Genomic DNA, 16,740 nt, shown 5'->3' on the forward strand with positions numbered 1-16,740 from the left:
CCTAAAGTACAATTTTTGGGCAAGTGAGGACTATGCAACGGCACTTAAGTATAAGGTAAATAATTAGTGGTGACAGTGTAACTGTTGTGGGCTAAACTTTGTTTAAAGTGAATTAAATTAATTTTCTTGATGCAAGCATATGTTGGAAAGACTCCTGGAAATAAGGTACATGCTACTTTCAGAAATCGATAAAGCAGAAAATTTTCTGCATTGAAAATGTCCATGATCATCGGTAGCCTATGTAGCTGTATGATTTTGTTAAAGGTTCCATCCTTCCTTCCTGTTTGTTATCCTCCTTGGTTTTATTTTACCTAAAATGAGCTTGTAAGCTCTTCTGGGCAGGTGTGATAACGTATATTTTGTAGCGTTTGGTACAATCAGACTCACATTTTGACTGGCCCGACAGCCCAAGCATAATTGGATCAATTTAAAATGGTATGACGTTTATTATTATTTGTCTGTGTTCATTCTGACCTCTTGTCACCTAGGCTGACTTCTCTGGTCCTACTTTTTCAAACATAGTCATGTTTTGGGGAACAGAATCCCATATTTTAGCTCTTGAAATTATGGTTCTCAATGCTAAAATGCTTCTTTGGAAGGCTGAAAATGCATCCATTTGCAACTGAATGTGTGGACCTGTAATAACTTCTCTAAATAAGTATATTGGCCAGGTTGAGGGAGAAGAGCAAACACTAAGCCAGCTTTTCTTTGGACCCCAAGTTGTAAGACATAGCTGATGACACACCTTGGAAAAAATATAACTTGCTGCTCTTGTTCTACCTTCTTATGTGCTTGGAGACTCAAATGTATACACCATGCTTATTAACTGCCCACATGGAAGAGAAAGGAATGCTGGAACAAAGCCCCAAAGTGCTGTGTGGTTGAGTCACTGAAATGAGAAAAATCATAGCAGTAATCTTAGTTTTCCCATCCACCTTTTTGTCCCCATTGTACTATCTTCACCCACATAGTCTTGTTTTCCTTTTCAGGCTGCTGTTTTTCTTGTGTTGTTGATTATATGATTTTCTGAAAACTATGACAAAAAATGTAACAAAGCATGTAGTCAGGTTGTTAGAGCAGAGGTCTCTTGGTAAATTTAGCCCACTATCCTATCTTCAACAGTAACTAGCATCAGGTGCCTCAGAGAAAGGTGGAACAAAGCCCACAATAGACAGATGAAGGATAATGTGCTCCCAGAGGGGTTCTTCTCTTAACTCTTAATTGCTAGAGGTGACCAAGAGCCCCAAGGTATCAGATGTTGTATCTTCCCTAGAGCTTTCTTTTGGTTTTTAGTTTGTCTTTTATGATTACTTCTGAATATTGTTACTATCCATATAAGTGTTCAATTAATCCTTGAATCTTAATGAGTTCTGGGCTTCATGAACATCCTTTGCAATGAGTTTCAGTTTAATTATGCATTGTAAGGAAAATTGTTTTTTTTTATCCATTTTACATTTGCTGTCATCTCTCAATGTCACTGATTTGTTTCTGTATGTATTTTGAGACAGTCTCTTTGCACACAAAACAGTGAATGGTATCAAAGTCTCCTTTTAAACAAAACTATCTTGATGTCTTCTCTTAGAGAGTTTTTCAATATTATGTAACCATTATTAGGTTTTTGTAGTCTGTTTCTTGACTCTCCTCTAATTCTGAATTTTTATTTTTATTTTTGAGATGAGGGTGACCAGTCTTGAACTTAATATTCCAGTTTAGGAAAAATCTTTTTTTTTTTATATTAACATTATAAAAATATCTGTGTTCTCCATTGCATTCTTTATATATTGTAATGTTATTTGTTCAAGTTGACAGTAGCTTAACCTTGCTGGCATAATTTTAGACAACTCATCCTTTTTCCTGAGCTGACACAGTTAATTTAGAGTTTAGTTACATTTTCCCCTTCCACCAGTTTACTAAATATGTTACTGGTCTGTAGCACCTGAGGTCACCCCTAAAGCCTTTTTAAAAATCGAGATACAATGTTTTCTGTTCCCCAGTTAGTTGGTATAGTAGCTGGTTTTAAAGAGATATTGATTTTTTTCCCCCTCAGAAGCTCAGTTACCTCATTTTAAAGGTCATTCACAATTCTTGAGTGTATACCATCTGGACCAGGTGATTTATTTGTATGTTTAGCCTTATTTTATCTCAGGCAATGTAGTAGAACACTTTTTAGCATGTCAAATGATCTCTCTCTGTTATATGTTTACCTTGCTTGGCGCTAGTTACCAGTTTTAAACACACAAGAAAATATAAACATAATCATATTTGAAATGAAACTTACTGATTTCTATAGCTCCTGTGATATTTGACAACTAAATCTGTTCAGGAAGTAGTTTTGTATATGTGAAGTACACGTGATTAAATAGGTTAGAAATATACTGGGTCAGTTTGTGCGCGCGTGTGTGTGCTCCACATGCGCGCGCATGCACACACCCACTACATGCATATAATAGGGGTGTGTGTGTGTGTGTGTGTGTGTGTAGCTTGTTTGTAATATTTTTTAATTTGGAACTATTCTTGCATCATCGAGAGTCTCCACCTTCCAGTTTTCTCCCTCCAAAAGAAAAACACTTTTGAAATACTAAATTAATATGCTAATGTATAGGAGGACACTTCTTTAAAAAATGCATCTCAATTTCAGCTTTTTTGGGACTTGTTTTTAAATGTTATGTATCCTTATCTAGTCCTTTTAAAATGTGAAGTTCATATAAATTAAAAAATATGGCAAAGCAATACAATTCTTAAATTTAAAATTCTGGAATTAATAAAATATCTATTGTTTACCTTTGGTATGGTAGTTAAAAGTGGGAAGTAGACAAATAATGCTATATTCTGAATATCTTTATCCTCAAAATATTACCTTTTTTCTGCCTTTCAATCAGAAGACTTCAGTACTTTAATTATAAAAATTTAGCTTTATAGCACACTTTTGTTTTCAGCAAGTATTATATATGTGGATGAATTGGGCACTGAGGAGATAAGTGACTTAGCCCAAGTAGCAGAGCAAGTCAGTACCAAGACCCGGGTCTCCAAAATACCATGCTTGTAGTCTTGTAACAACTAAACTCATAATTATTTTCTCCAGCAGAATATGGAATGGAAATGTTCTCAGCCAGGAGGATGATGTAGAATCTTTCCAATAAGAATTTTAACAACTGTGTATCTTTTGATGTTTTCAACACTTGTTGTGATATTATCATGGTATATAGTGATGTTTTTATTAGCTTCGTGGGATAAAACTCTCCCAAAAGGTGTAAGACCATCAACACACTAAGGAACATTGTGTAAAGAGCGCAACCTGCTTTCAATTCCTTTTCACCAAAGTATTAATTGGGAATTAAGAATTTTTTTATTATATAGTCAAAGTCAGCATAAAGAAGAGGAATTTCTTTAAACATCAAGAATTTAAATAATAATTGTTTTTGAGCATATAGAGGTAATAATAAATGAGTAGTAATGACTCCAATGGCTCCTGGCTTTGGTATACTGAGCCTTTGTGCATTAAAGGAAAGATGGGTGTGTCTATGTGACCTTGTTTGATGCAGATGTTTCTTTGATATGCTCAGACTTTGATTCATTCAAGCATCTTTTGAGAGAGATTCTTAACCTCTGAGAGATGACTGAAAAAGGCTGCTTTGTAAGGTTTTCATACTTGCTATATTTTTCTAATAAGGCTTTGGGGCTGCTTACAGGGTTATTTACTTTGTGGCCTTTGCAAATAACACGTTTGATTAACCAATTTTTATTTCATGGTTTCTTTTCTATATGCTGACTTGAATGACTGCTTCTGAATGGCTGTATTGGGTTAATTGCTGTCAGCATGTCTTAAAAAAGGGAGAATTGATCTTGGAGTTGACTCCTAGTCATGGACAGTGGCTAGACTACAAGGTAACCAAGGCAGTGAAGTTTGTGTTCTCCTTCCCCAAAGGTTGTTGTGAGGAAATTTAAGTTCCAGTATAACTAGGGTTTAAATTACACTTTGATTCTTGGGGGGGGGGCAAAAAGAATTGGGCTGCCCATCACAATACCCTTATAAAATCAGAACACCACCTCCCCCCCACTTACGATTTTCAAGTCTTTGGGGGGGGGGGAGAATTTCATTTTTTATAGGGGTGGGGCTCAGCCCCCTCCTGCTCCCTTGTAATTCTAACCCTGAGTGTAACCATGAAGCGGTCTGAAGAACTGGCCTGGTAATAGGCTCAGTTGCCTAATGGGTCACCAGGCTGGTGACATGATACCGTTTGACCAAGTTCTTATTGGCTGAGGCACTCTGAAGATGTGACATTTCCTAGCAGCTCTGAAAGCTGTTTTTCCTATTAAATATATCATTTTTTGAAATATTTGGTTGTATTACAGTTATAGAAATCTACCTTGTGAAAAAAGGTTTTGTATGGAAATACTGTGCTTGACCAGAAACTTGATCAGAATTTAGGTATGAAGGATGAATATGAGGCAATCATGCTCTTGTTGCAAACAAAACAAAACAACACAACAGCATCCTGGGTTGTATTAACAGGACTGTAACTTGTAAATCAAGGAAAACTACTTTTTCTGCCCTATTTGGCAATGGTTGGGCCTCACCTACAGTACTGTATACAGTTTTGGGCCCCGCACTTCAAGAAAGATGTGGTTGGAAAGAGTCCAGCGGAGAGTGATAAAAAATGATCCTAGGAAGCATGACTTATGAGTAAAGGCTGAAAGAACTAGGATTATTTAGTCTGGAGAAGAGAAAATTGAGGGGGGGATTTGATAACAGTCTTAAAAGACCTGAAAGACTATGTAAAGAGGTTGGTAGCCATTTCTCTGTGGATGTACAGGACAGGACTAGGAGCCATGACCTCAAATTGTGGCAGAGGACATTTAGGGAGATTAGGAAGAACTTTCTGACTGAGGGTGGAACAGGCTTTCTAGAGAAGTTGGGGAATCTCTATTTCTGGAAATGTCAAGAGCAAGTTAGATAGAACCTTAGTTGGGATGGTTTAGTCAGAGATGATCCTGCCTTGATCAGGGATCTGGGCTGGATGACTTCATGAGGTCCCTTTCAGCCCTATTTTCCTATTATGCCCATTTTTTCCCCTTCAAAGATCATCTTGAAATATTACTCTGAAAGTTTGTAATCCATACTTTGTACTATTGTCTTAGAAATGATGCAAATGACAAATTGACTAGAAACTTAACTGTAAACAGCGATTATTCTTTTTTTATTTGCAAGCTGATGATAAAGTGATCATCAATCATAATTCATAATCCTTAAATTTAGCAATTTAATAACCTAAAGTATTCTTAGCAGCCAAAGCAAGACAATTAATTGTTCATATGTTTTCTTTTTCAAAAATATTAAAACAAGAATGGAAATATTTATATAGGCTAGGGACAGACATTACACATAAGCCAGTTTAAATGATCAGAAACTGGTTTAAACTTATAACAGAACAGGTGTTCAGTTCACATAAAACAGTTTGAAAATGGCCGAAACCGGTTTGAGATAAACCTGGTTGAATGTAGTATCAGAATTAACTGAGTTGGGTCAAACCGGTTTATGCAATATCTAGCCCAGGCCCCTTGCTGGTTTAAGTTAAACCAGACTCCCCCAGTATCCCGGCATGCTCTCTGGGCTGGGCGGGGGGGGGGCTCTGTGCTCCACAGCAGCGTTGGCCCCTCCCCTCTGCTTCCTGGCTGCAGCTCAACCTTTTGATCTCACCATAGCCAGCATGCAGCTTTGGTGTGTGCTGTGGGAGACTGATTCCTTCCTTGGAAAAGCTGTTTAAGAAGAGCTTGAACTAATGGAGAGAGGCTTTGTTTTCTGATGGGGTGACAAACACTGTTATCAATTCCCTGCTCAGCTGCCCAATGGGGGAGGGGATCCCTAACAAGTGTCCTGCTGGAGCCTGGCCATGCCCCCGTCAGCTTAGCAGTGTGGAAGGGAAGGGAGGGCTGCTTTAGCACTCCCCTGCTTGTAGCCCGAGCCACTGCAGGCATCTACCTACATTTCTGGGATGTCTGTCTGGTTACAAACTAGTTTAGCCTAGCCAGGTTAGACTAGCCTGCAAAGATTGAATCAATTCAGGCTCAGGCTTTTTGAGTGTCTGTCCCTAGCCATTAAGACAACTTATTTATGAAATGTAATGTAAATATTATTATATGGTTTCAGTATGCTGAACATAACCATTGTGGTGACACAGTGAAGAGCTTTACTAACATTGATTTGTTTCTTCTCTTTTAATTCGGCTTTTGTTTTCTCCTTCAAGGAGTACCCTCCCAACATCCCCCCCCCCATTGTAAATTAATTTCCTAGTAAATATTTGTAGCATTCTTTTTTGCCACAATGTAGTAACTGTTTAATATTCTTTGTATTTAATTTAATTTAGTAACAAATATTTGATGAAAAGACAACTAATTTTGCTTATATGTTCAGTAGTTTAAAGAATGTTATTGTGATTTTTAAAAAAAAAAAATCCTCTGCTGTTTAGCTTAGTTGTGAGTTTTTCCTTTTTTTTAGCAGAGGGAGAGTCACAGTGATTTCTCATGCTGCTAAAATGTATAGGGACACTGATGATGTGGTTGATAAAATGATGATATAAACTGTAGCTTTTCATTGAATTGATCCTTTTTTGAGATTTAAAAAAAAGATAGGAATTCAAGGTCATAGGCATTGTATGCATTTCCAAGGGAATTCTTGTCATGGAGCTAAAATCATGTTTTACCTGCAGTCTTGATCTTCATTAGCTGATAGGAGGGATTTGCAGCATTGGCAATAAGTTCTGCTGGTTGCTGGCTGCTTGCCAAACCAAGGCTGCTCTTTAAGATAGCAGGTCTCTCTCTCTCTCTCTCTCTCTACTCACATGGTCTTTGCAAGGAAAAATGTACTGTAGGCTTTTATGTCAAGTTAGAAAAGACAAACTATTCCTTCTCTTCTGATATGATTGCATGTTTGTAATTTTGTAGCATGTGATGTCACGAGGGTGTTGGCTTTTAGGAATTTTGCAGTTGAGAAGGAAGCAGTGGCAGTTTGTATGCAGTCAGAATTTGAAGACCTTTCGATATGCATTCGGTTTCTCTTCAGTTAGGTCCTGAACAAGTGTACAGATGGACGTTTGTACTTAATTCTTTAGTAAAGGCTTAGCATATGGAACATGAAACCAATTTAAGTGGATACAATATATGAAAGCAATGTCAAGTCTGTTTGGTTTTTCAAACTCTGTTCCTCTGCCAGGATATCCATTCTATCAGGTATCTTACAGGTATGTGCATGTTTGAAGTTTTCATTCTGTTAATGCGTTTAGTTATGTAAAACCGTACAGCAGTGCCTATTTTTGTATTGACAATTATCATTTGCTTTGTTGTCTGAAAATGTACGAACTTAAAGAATGAGGAAGTGAAATATTAAAAACATTTTGAAGGGTTTTGAGTGTGACTGAACTGTTATCATGTTAAGCTGTTTTCATTTTAAGCAAGGATGTTATATGAATGGTAGTCAAGGTTTTGTTTGAAATCTAGGGAGGACAAAAAATGTTTCAAGAGCACTGCAGCTTGGAACAATGAAGTTGTAACCACAGATTTTTTTTTCTAAATGGTTCATGCCTTTCAGTCATCTACTGGTGAGAGATGTTTCTTACCTCATTGAAAATTATGACTTCTCACATAGATTTCTAGTAAATATTGATCAGATGAAATGTTTTTGGTGTGAAGCGCATGCTGAATATTTGGAATTTATTCACAATTGTGGCTATGCTTACAAAACAGAAGAGGCTACAGAAAAAAATTGCATATGTGAAATGGTCGTGAATAGGCTTTAGTAGTTATCTTTTGCATCCAACTGTTTTTTTACCAAAAGTCTTGTAAAATAGTTTAATACTGAAAGGATTGAAGTTTAAAAGGATGTTAAGTCACTCTTAGTACTGTCAAAAGGCTGCAATATGGTGTATAACAATTGAAGTAAATGTGTTACTTCTTAGTCTTCAGTGGCTAAAAGAGCTCAGGTTTCTGGCACACCTTAGGGAAGGAATGCAATCTTTGTGTCTAAGTCAGAACTCCCTACCTCTTTATGGTGCAAGAATGACAAAAGGAGTGAAAACCTGAGTTGAACTGGGAGGCTCTGTGCTATTACTCATCTTTTAGTAATGTGTTTGAAGAATGGTGTAGGAGAGTAAATTAATTATTAACTTGCTCATGCCCAGAAAATTTACCTGGCAAAGATTTATCTATAAAATATGATTGCACGTGATGGTATCAGTGTTTCATAAAGAGTAATGATAAACATAATTCATAAGTACAAGATTAGTTCATGTGCAATTTTATATGTTGAAGAAATTAAGTTTAAACACTTTCCTATGTGATTTTAAAAAATGGTTCCAGTGTGTCTTGTATATTTTGCCCTTTTCTCCTGCCTCATCAGAAAATCCCTCTGTAGCACTTCACATCTACCATGGCTAAAGGTGCCACAAGGACAGAACATTAGAACTACTGCTTCCTCAGCCTGACAAAGGGTGTTTGCACCCAAAAACTTGCTAAGAAGAATTTTTCCAACTAGTTGAGTTGGTCTAATAAAAGATATCGGATTTACCCAAAGAACCTTGATTACTAGAATCGAACACTTACAAGGCTCACTGGTGGTGGAAAGTTACTTCCACTGCCCAGATTTAGCAGAAGCTATCAAGCTTTCTCTTTGGTTCTAACCTTTTCTTGCTACATGCATGGAAAATCTGGTAATTAAGGGAGATAGAAATTTAACAGACATCAGTTAATGGAGAGTCTTTTGTTTTTTCCTCAGGGTACAGCCTATGCACTCATCCTTGTCATAATTCTGTTGAGCAAATTTATCAGTTCCTGTTAATTGGAATGGCTGATTCACCCAATATCTAGTATAAACTGTAAGGGTGATAGTGATTGTGATGAATGTGCCGCTGATCAATTTTCAACACTATAACTAGTGACAGTGAGAAAAAGGAGATTGAGTCACTGGATTTCATTCCCCTTTTCATGAACCTTTGACTTTTTACTCCTAATACCTTACCCCTTGTAATATATTTCCTCTGTATTTGAATTCAGATGCTGTTTTGTAAGTTTGATTCCTTATGTAAAGGTTACTGTTGTACATAATAAAAACACCTTTAAAGAGGTCCATTAAATTGTATTTGCATGTGTTTTAACACCAATTCAGCTCCATAATTCACTACATCTTTTGCAACTTGCAACCAAGTTTTTCTTGGAACACTCACAAGAAGGGCTTCTTACAAATACACAGACATTGTCAATCTTTTTAATAGCTAGGGCTGTCAAGTTGATTGCGCATATGTGTGGAGGCATGTGTGTGCATTTAGGAGACCATCCACGTGTCAGATCTCTTGTTTCAAGGTAGTGAGTTTAAAACTGTCAATTCCCTTTCCAAGGAACAATGTAGATTAGCTTTGGCTGTGTAGTTGGATTCCAGTTATGCTGTTATATTTAGGTTTCTTACCACTCATGCCCTGACTATCTGGGCACCTTCCAGACTGGCCAGATATGACCAATACTTATTAAATGTGGCTCATATTCTTCCCTGAGGAAACCTGTGTGTGTGTAGTATGGTTTGATTCTTGGTTTTATATTCTGAATGTTTTAATAAAAATGACTACATTGTTCCACATGCTTAGGTTTGTAATGGTTCAATCAAATGAGTATGCCTTGGATTTAGAATAGAAGATGAGATTTGTGACATTTCCTGTAGTTTGTCCCATGATTTTGGATTGTCCCTTAAAAAAAAAGGTTTTTTTGTTGTTTTGCTTTGCTTTTTCTCTTCACAAAGATGACCTTCATCCTTCTGGTAGCAGTTTCATTGTCCCTGAAGAGCAGACTTGTCAGTCACTGAACTCACCTCAGAGTTGTGCAATCTCTTAGGTGCCAAAGATACATTCATGATTCTAGACCAGGGGTGGGCAATTATTTGGGCCTATGGGCCACATAGGCAGTTTTGGAGAGCTATTTCAGGCGGGTCAGCACCCCCCTCCCCATAACAGATCACCAAACCTGGAGACTGTGGGCCCTGTGGCTCCTCCCTGCCACTGCTGCTGATGCCAGTGGGCAGTAGGAGCTGAGCACAGGGCCCTGGCCCACCCCATACCCACGCCAGACTTGCCCTGGCCAGAGTGGATCAGCTTCGGATCAGCTGGGACCTGCACTCACAGCCCTGGCCTTGGCCTGCCCTGCAACTGCTCTGGACCCCACCCACCCACAATGGGCTGCTCTGGACCCCACCCACCCACAGCAAGTTGGGCCCACGGTGGCTGGGCAGAAGCTGCTGCTGGGTGCAGGGGAAAAGCAGCCTCCCCCCCTCACCACTGGCGGGCCCAACTTGCTGTGGCTGCTCGAAACTCGTGCCTGGGCTCCTCAGCAGCTCCCTTCCACTCCCACCACTGTCCCACTGGGTAGCCTGGATGTGGTGCTGGTGGCAGTGGTGATGGTGGCGGAGAGGAACCACAGGGCAGCCTAGGCGTGGGCTGCAGGCAGCCACAGCAAGAACAGTCTGGCAGAGGTGAGGGCGATCAACCGCTTTTTCTCCATGTCTGGCAGCAGCTTCTGCCTGGGCGCTGCCACTTATCGTGGGCGGGATGGTCCAGAGCGGGCTAAGGGCAGACTGGGGTTGGGGCTGTGCACGCAGTTCCTGGCTGATCCAGAGCTGGTGCACTCCTGCCAGGGCAGGTCCAGATCTGGTGTGGGGCAGGACAAGGTCAGGGCTGTGCACATGAGTCCCCACCAGTCTCCATAGGGCTGGGGTCAAGGCTGGGGCTGGTGGCAGCAACTGGAAGGAGCCACCCTAGTCCCACTGTGGCTGGAAGTAGCCATGGGCCAGATGACGCCTGAGCCAGGTGGGACTGAGGGACCTGCTTTGGGCTGATCAGAGTCCCTCCACGGGTCAGATCCAGCCTCTGGGCCATATTTTGCCAACCCCTGGTCTAGATCATTGACTACCAGAATTGGGGCAGATTTCTGACCAGCTAGCTGTAAATGGTAACTTTGTGTTGCTCAGGAGTTTGGCTTTAACTCTTAAACCACACTGCAATTTACAGAATCTTTATAGAGCAGAGTAAAGGGCATTTGGGTGATGAATGTTGAGATGAATTACAAATTCCTTATGGTTCAAGTTGTGTTTTAGGAGCCCAACTAGAGGATTCATTACACTTGGCACTCTAGACACATCAAGAAAAGGGAATCTTTTCTCCACAGAATCTATGGTCTGTGAAATACTGATATATATATTTTCAATTTCTGAATGCTAAACAGGATCTCATATAGGTGGGAATATTCGAATGCTCGTGGCGCACGGGCCAAGTCCCAGAAGACTGGAAAAGGGCTAACGTGGTCCCCATTTTCAAAAAGGGGAGGAAGGAGGACCCGGGCAACTATAGGCCGGTCAGTCTCACCTCCATCCTTGGTAAAGTCTTTGAAAAAATTATCAAGGCTCACATTTGTGAGAGCCCGGCAGGGCAAATTATGCTGAGGGGAAACCAGCATGGGTTTGTGGCGGGCAGATCGTGCCTGACCAACCTAGTCTCTTTCTATGACCAGGTTACGAAACGCCTGGACACAGGAGGAGGGGTGGATGTCGTATACTTAGACTTCAGGAAGGCCTTCGTTACGGTATCCCACCCCATACTGGTGAACAAGGTTAAGAGGCTGTGATGTGGATGACTGCACAGTCCGGTGGGTGGCGAATTGGCTAGAGGGTCGCACCCAAAGAGTCGTGGTAGATGGGTCGGTCTCGACCTGGAAGGGTGTGGGCAGTGGGGTCCCGCAGGGTTCGGTCCTTGGACCGATACTCTTGAATGTCTTCATCAGCGACTTGGACGAGGGAGTCAAATGTACTCTGTCTAAGTTTGCAGATGAGACAAAGCTATGGGGAGAAGTGGACACGCCGGAGGGCAGGGAACAGCTGCAGGCAGACCTGGATAGGTTGGACAAGTGGGCAGAAAACAACAGGATGCAGTTCAACAAGGAGAAATGCAAAGTGCTGCACCTAGGGAGGAAAAATGTCCAGCACACCTACAGCCTAGGGGATGACCTGCTGGGTGGCACAGAGGTGGAAAGGGATCTTGGAGTCCTAGTAGACTCCAAGATGAACATGAGCTGGCAGTGTGACGAAGCCATCAGAAAAGCCAATGGCACTTTATCGTGCATCAGCAGATGTATGACGAATAGGTCCAGGGAGGTGATACTTCCCCTCTATAGGGCATTGGTCAGACCGCAGTTGGAGTACTGCGTGCAATTCTGGGCGCCACACTTCAAGAAGGATGCGGATAACCTGGAGAGGGTCCAGAGAAGGGCAACTCGTATGGTCAAGGGCCTGCAGACCAAGCCCTACGAGGAGAGACTAGAGAAACTGGACCTTTTCAGCCTCCGCAAGAGAAGGTTGAGAGACGACCTTGTGGCTGCCTTTAAGTTCATCACGGGGGCACAGAAGGGAATTGGTGAGGATTTATTCACCAAGGCGCCCCCGGGGGTTACAAGAAACAATGGCCACAAGCTAGCAGAGAGCAGATTTAGACTGGACATTAGGAAGAACTTCTTCACAGTTCGAGTGGCCAAGGTCTGGAACGGGCTCCCAAGGGAGGTGGTGCTCTCCCCTACCCTGGGGGTCTTCAAGAGGAGGTTAGACGAGTATCTAGCTGGGGTCATCTAGACCCAGCACTCTTTCCTGCTTATGCAGAGGGTCGGACTTGATGATCTATTGAGGTCCCTTCCGACCCTAACATCTATGAATCTATAGAATGCTAGCAGTTTATAGTCCCAGTATTTGAGAAGTAGCCTTTAACCACTTATTTGATTTTAGTTTTTAGTGACAAATTTGTTATCATGTACTAGCTATTTAAGACCACATGGAGCTGTCAGAATATACTGGCCAATTGAGCTTGGGGTTTCTGAAGCTGTTTTAACACTTTAGTAATGCAAAGCTGCTGGGGTGTCCACCCAGATCCCAAATGCAAACCTGGGTTTTTGTCTTTTTGTTTTCCTAGTGACTAGATTTGGTACAATGCGTAGTAATTGAAAACATTTATTGATTACCTTTGTTTGTTTGATTTTCCTGGTCATAATTCAGGGAAACTCAAGAATAAAACTTTTTCCTTCTCAGAAACTCAAAAAAAAATTGTGCTTTTTTGACTGTCATTGTTCATTTCCTTCAGCTGGATGAAGACCACAGACTGCCTGTAGCAGAGAAGCCAGTGACCTCCCATTTGTTACAAACTACTTTAGGGAAAATAGTGTATTTTGTGCCCTCAGGAGGTACTTAAGAGGACAAGCTTGGACCAGCCATGTTGGCTGTGAGAATCTAATGACCTTAGTACCATTGAAAATAAATGATGATAAACGGCTCTTTTTCAAAATTGTTTTCTTGTTTTCCTGAGAGAGATCTTATTTGGCAGCCTTAGAAAAGGTTGAACTTTTAGTTTAGAAGAGTATCAGTGCAAATCACTTTCAGATATTGCTTCTGCTTCAGATTTTGTTGAGATTTAACTACAGTAATGTTATTAAAGAAAACAACTTTGGTGCTTAATTTCTTGAAGAGCCTATTTCAAATTAATCTTAAATTATCAATTAAAGATTAATGCATATATTGTCAGAAAATGTATGTACTAGATGGGCTAGAGCTGTAATTCTAGGAAAATGCACTACTTATATTTTTCATACATAGCAAAAGAGGGCTTGAATTCTTTCTGGAAGTGTCAAATTCAGCTCAGCCTTGGCTTCAGTATCTGTGCAAGTATCTGTGCCTCCATAATATTAATGAATATTTGTTAACAAAAAAAGACCTGTTGCAGTCATAATATTATTATGGTATAATCATAGTATCATAATAGCACTGATAATCATAGCATATTCTGAATTTGAGGTATTACTTGCCAAGACCCTGGGCTAGCAAGAATGACAAGAAGGCAAGGCCATATTCTATCCAAATGGCCAAGAGTCCTGAGCTCTTCTCAGGGATCAAATCCAGAGCATGATAACATTTCTTGGCGTATCAGGGATGCTTTATTCTTTCATTTAACTAAGCCCAAAGTCCAAAGCCCAAAGTCTGGGCCCAAAGCCCAGACATTTATTGGAATCAGAATCCCACCTCTAGTCAAGATTGCCTCGTGCCAGCTTTAAAGGAAAGGAATATTGCCTGTCTCAGGATTCCTTTGGGGCCAGAAGCGTTAAGCACTACTACTAATTTGTCTGACCTTAGTGGTAGGGTTACCACATGTCCAGGTTTTCCCAGATATGTCTGTTTATGGGTTCTCCATCTCCATTCAGGCAGTTTTTTAAAATATCAACAACTGTCTTGGATTTTGCTCTGCCTTTGCTCAGCATTGAAGTTTTCCCTGGAGCTTCCTGGCTTGTGCTTGGGTCTGGGGCGGTTGGGGGGGCGGGGGGAGGATGATTGGAGTCTGGGGCATCATGTACTCTGCGTGCAGCCCCAGCAGCTACAGGCAGGTAAGGCCAGAGCTTGGGGAGTGTGTGCATGTGGTATGTGAGGGGATGGGTGTGTGAGGGAGGTAGAAGCTTGCTGGCACTGGGGCTGCAGGAGGGCAGGGAGGCTGGGGAGGTGTCTGCCCCTCCAATGGGGGAAGGGAGTAGAGGAGGTCCTTTGGGGGCAGCAGGGAGTGATGTGGGCAGCAGTGCTGGGGGGAGCAAGGGGCTGTGGGTCAGGAGTGAAGGGCACTGTCAGGACTGGGAGCGGGGGAGGGCTGTGGCAGGGACAGGGCATAGTTATATCACTGTCCCCCCACAATCATAGTACCTCCCCCTGACAGGTGTCCTCTGTTTTGAAACTGGAAATATGGTAACCCTACTTAGTGGAAAATGATGGTTGCCTCAGGAGAAGGGGCTCTAAGGTTTTAATTCTGTGAATCAGTTTTATCCATGCAGTTTTTTAAATGGCAAAGACATAGGCCATATCCTGCCTTATCATCATGTCAAATAAGGAACCCATTTGTAAGAGAGTGACAAACTGGTAACATGGAGTTGATAACTACAAATGGAAAAGGGAGAAGAATCAATATCAGAGTACATATTTGAAAGAGATTTGTTTTTTCCTGCTCCTGTTCCTTTGAAGGTGGGTCCCCCGCCTTGTTTGCCTAGCTCAAGGTCTAGAAATAAATTCTGACTTAATCAATAGCAGACTCCCTCAATGAAGGAAGGTTGCCATTTAGCTTCTTTGTCTTTGTTGGAGGTATAGCTGATGTCTTTGTCACAATTCATATTCTAGCCTGGTTGTGAGGGGCCAATATTCTTACTTGGAATGAAAGAAGTACTGCACTTCAGGGTGGACTCTGACAAGATAGATGTGGATTAAAGTGTGTAAAAAACAGTCAGTTTTAAAGAGTGTAAAAAACAGTCAGTTTAGCCAAATGGCAGTTGCCAACTATAACGGTGTTTCTCAACCTGTGGGTTGTGACACAAAAATGGGTCTTAAGAGTATAGGAAAGGATTGTGAACAAATTTTAAAAATTGATCAACAGACTTTAAAAATAGATTCACCTTTAAAGGAGCTAAATGTGGGAAACTGTGGCTTTTCCCTTGCAGGCTGGCACAGTTCCAGCCTGCAAGGGGCTGCTTGGGGCTTCCCTTGCCCCACATATTGCAGGGGCTGGGGGTAGAGGGCGGTGGGTTGGGAGTGAGGGGCACTGGGTCAGGATTGGCCATCAAGGTTTACAAACAGGGCCTAGTACAAATGAAGTTGAACTATAAGACAATGGAAAAAAGTAACTAAAAGATACCTTCTCATTTTGTAACACTGAAATTCACCATTGTGCTTCACTAATGTAGTTATTCATGATTTTTTAGAACTGAGAGCAAGCGAGAGAGAGATAAAGAGATTAGTTTCATTTTCCAGCATTTATAATCAGTTTTCTGGTTTCACTAGCAATCAATAATACATGTTTGACAATGAGACAAGGGGATAAAATATCCCACTTGCCAGAGTAATATAATAATAAATAAGTTTTGTAACACTTTTTGTATCTTTGAGCAGTTTAATTCAGTCTTTTGGCTAAGGTGCAACATTTTCCTGTGGCCCTAATCCGACCAGTGGAACCATATCTTCCAGCCTCGGGGCTCAACACAGGTGTGGAAATTTGGTAGCAGGAGACTGGTGGCAGTGCTAGTTGCCATAGCTCCCAGAGCTGCAGCAATTAATATTACCACTGCTTGTCCCACCATCAAATATCCAGACTCTTGGGGAGTCCCGTGGGCCCAATGAGTTGGGCACCATTGCTTTATAGTATAGTTAGCACTATGCCTTATTGAGATGCAGCTTTTTTTTCAGTGCTTCATTTGAAATCTTGTTTCCAAATCTGGTAGTTGCAGAATGTGTGAAATTGTACATTTATGTACATCTCAACTATTTTTCCTCTTAATAAAGTGACCAGGAGTTGAGATGCACATAAGCATTGTTCTACAGGATACATAAACCTAAACAACAAAGAACATTTGTGTGGAATTAGTAGTAGTTTTATGTTATTAAGTCCTACAAAACAATGTATTTATTTTAAGATGCCAAAAATGGATTCTTGTGCTTTTAAGTGCATAAATATTTTTAGATGAGAGTGAGCTAAAACTTTTCCAGGTATTCCCTTTTTCTTGCTCTGCTTTAGGGGCTCTAGTGAAGAAAGCTATTATAGATTTAACTAGGTACTTTATTATTTCTGAAAAGGAATATGTGAATGTGTGATTTAATGAGAGGGGAAACAGGGGAAGTTAAGCAAGATGGCTTTGTATACTTTAATA

The 16,740-nt window shown here is 40.9% G+C and overlaps 1 protein-coding gene across 7 annotated transcripts in view; it reads left to right on the plus strand.

The window, feature by feature from the left end:
• The window catches only part of PLEKHA7 (pleckstrin homology domain containing A7), a 340,205-nt gene that overhangs the window by 142,183 nt on the left and 181,282 nt on the right, over positions 1–16,740 (plus strand). The window contains exon 1 of one of the 7 annotated variants that reach the window (XM_019477014.2): positions 6,873–7,238. The exons of the other annotated variants lie outside the window; for them this stretch is intronic. Within the exon in view, the coding sequence (XP_019332559.2) occupies positions 7,159–7,238 (80 nt within the window). The 5' untranslated portion in view covers positions 6,873–7,158. Of the gene's footprint in view, positions 1–6,872; positions 7,239–16,740 lie in introns of those variants that run through there. 7 annotated transcript variants of the gene reach the window in all.

The sequence above is a fragment of the Alligator mississippiensis genome, chromosome 2, assembly GCF_030867095.1.
Source record: "Alligator mississippiensis isolate rAllMis1 chromosome 2, rAllMis1, whole genome shotgun sequence".
NCBI lineage: Eukaryota > Metazoa > Chordata > Crocodylia > Alligatoridae > Alligator > Alligator mississippiensis.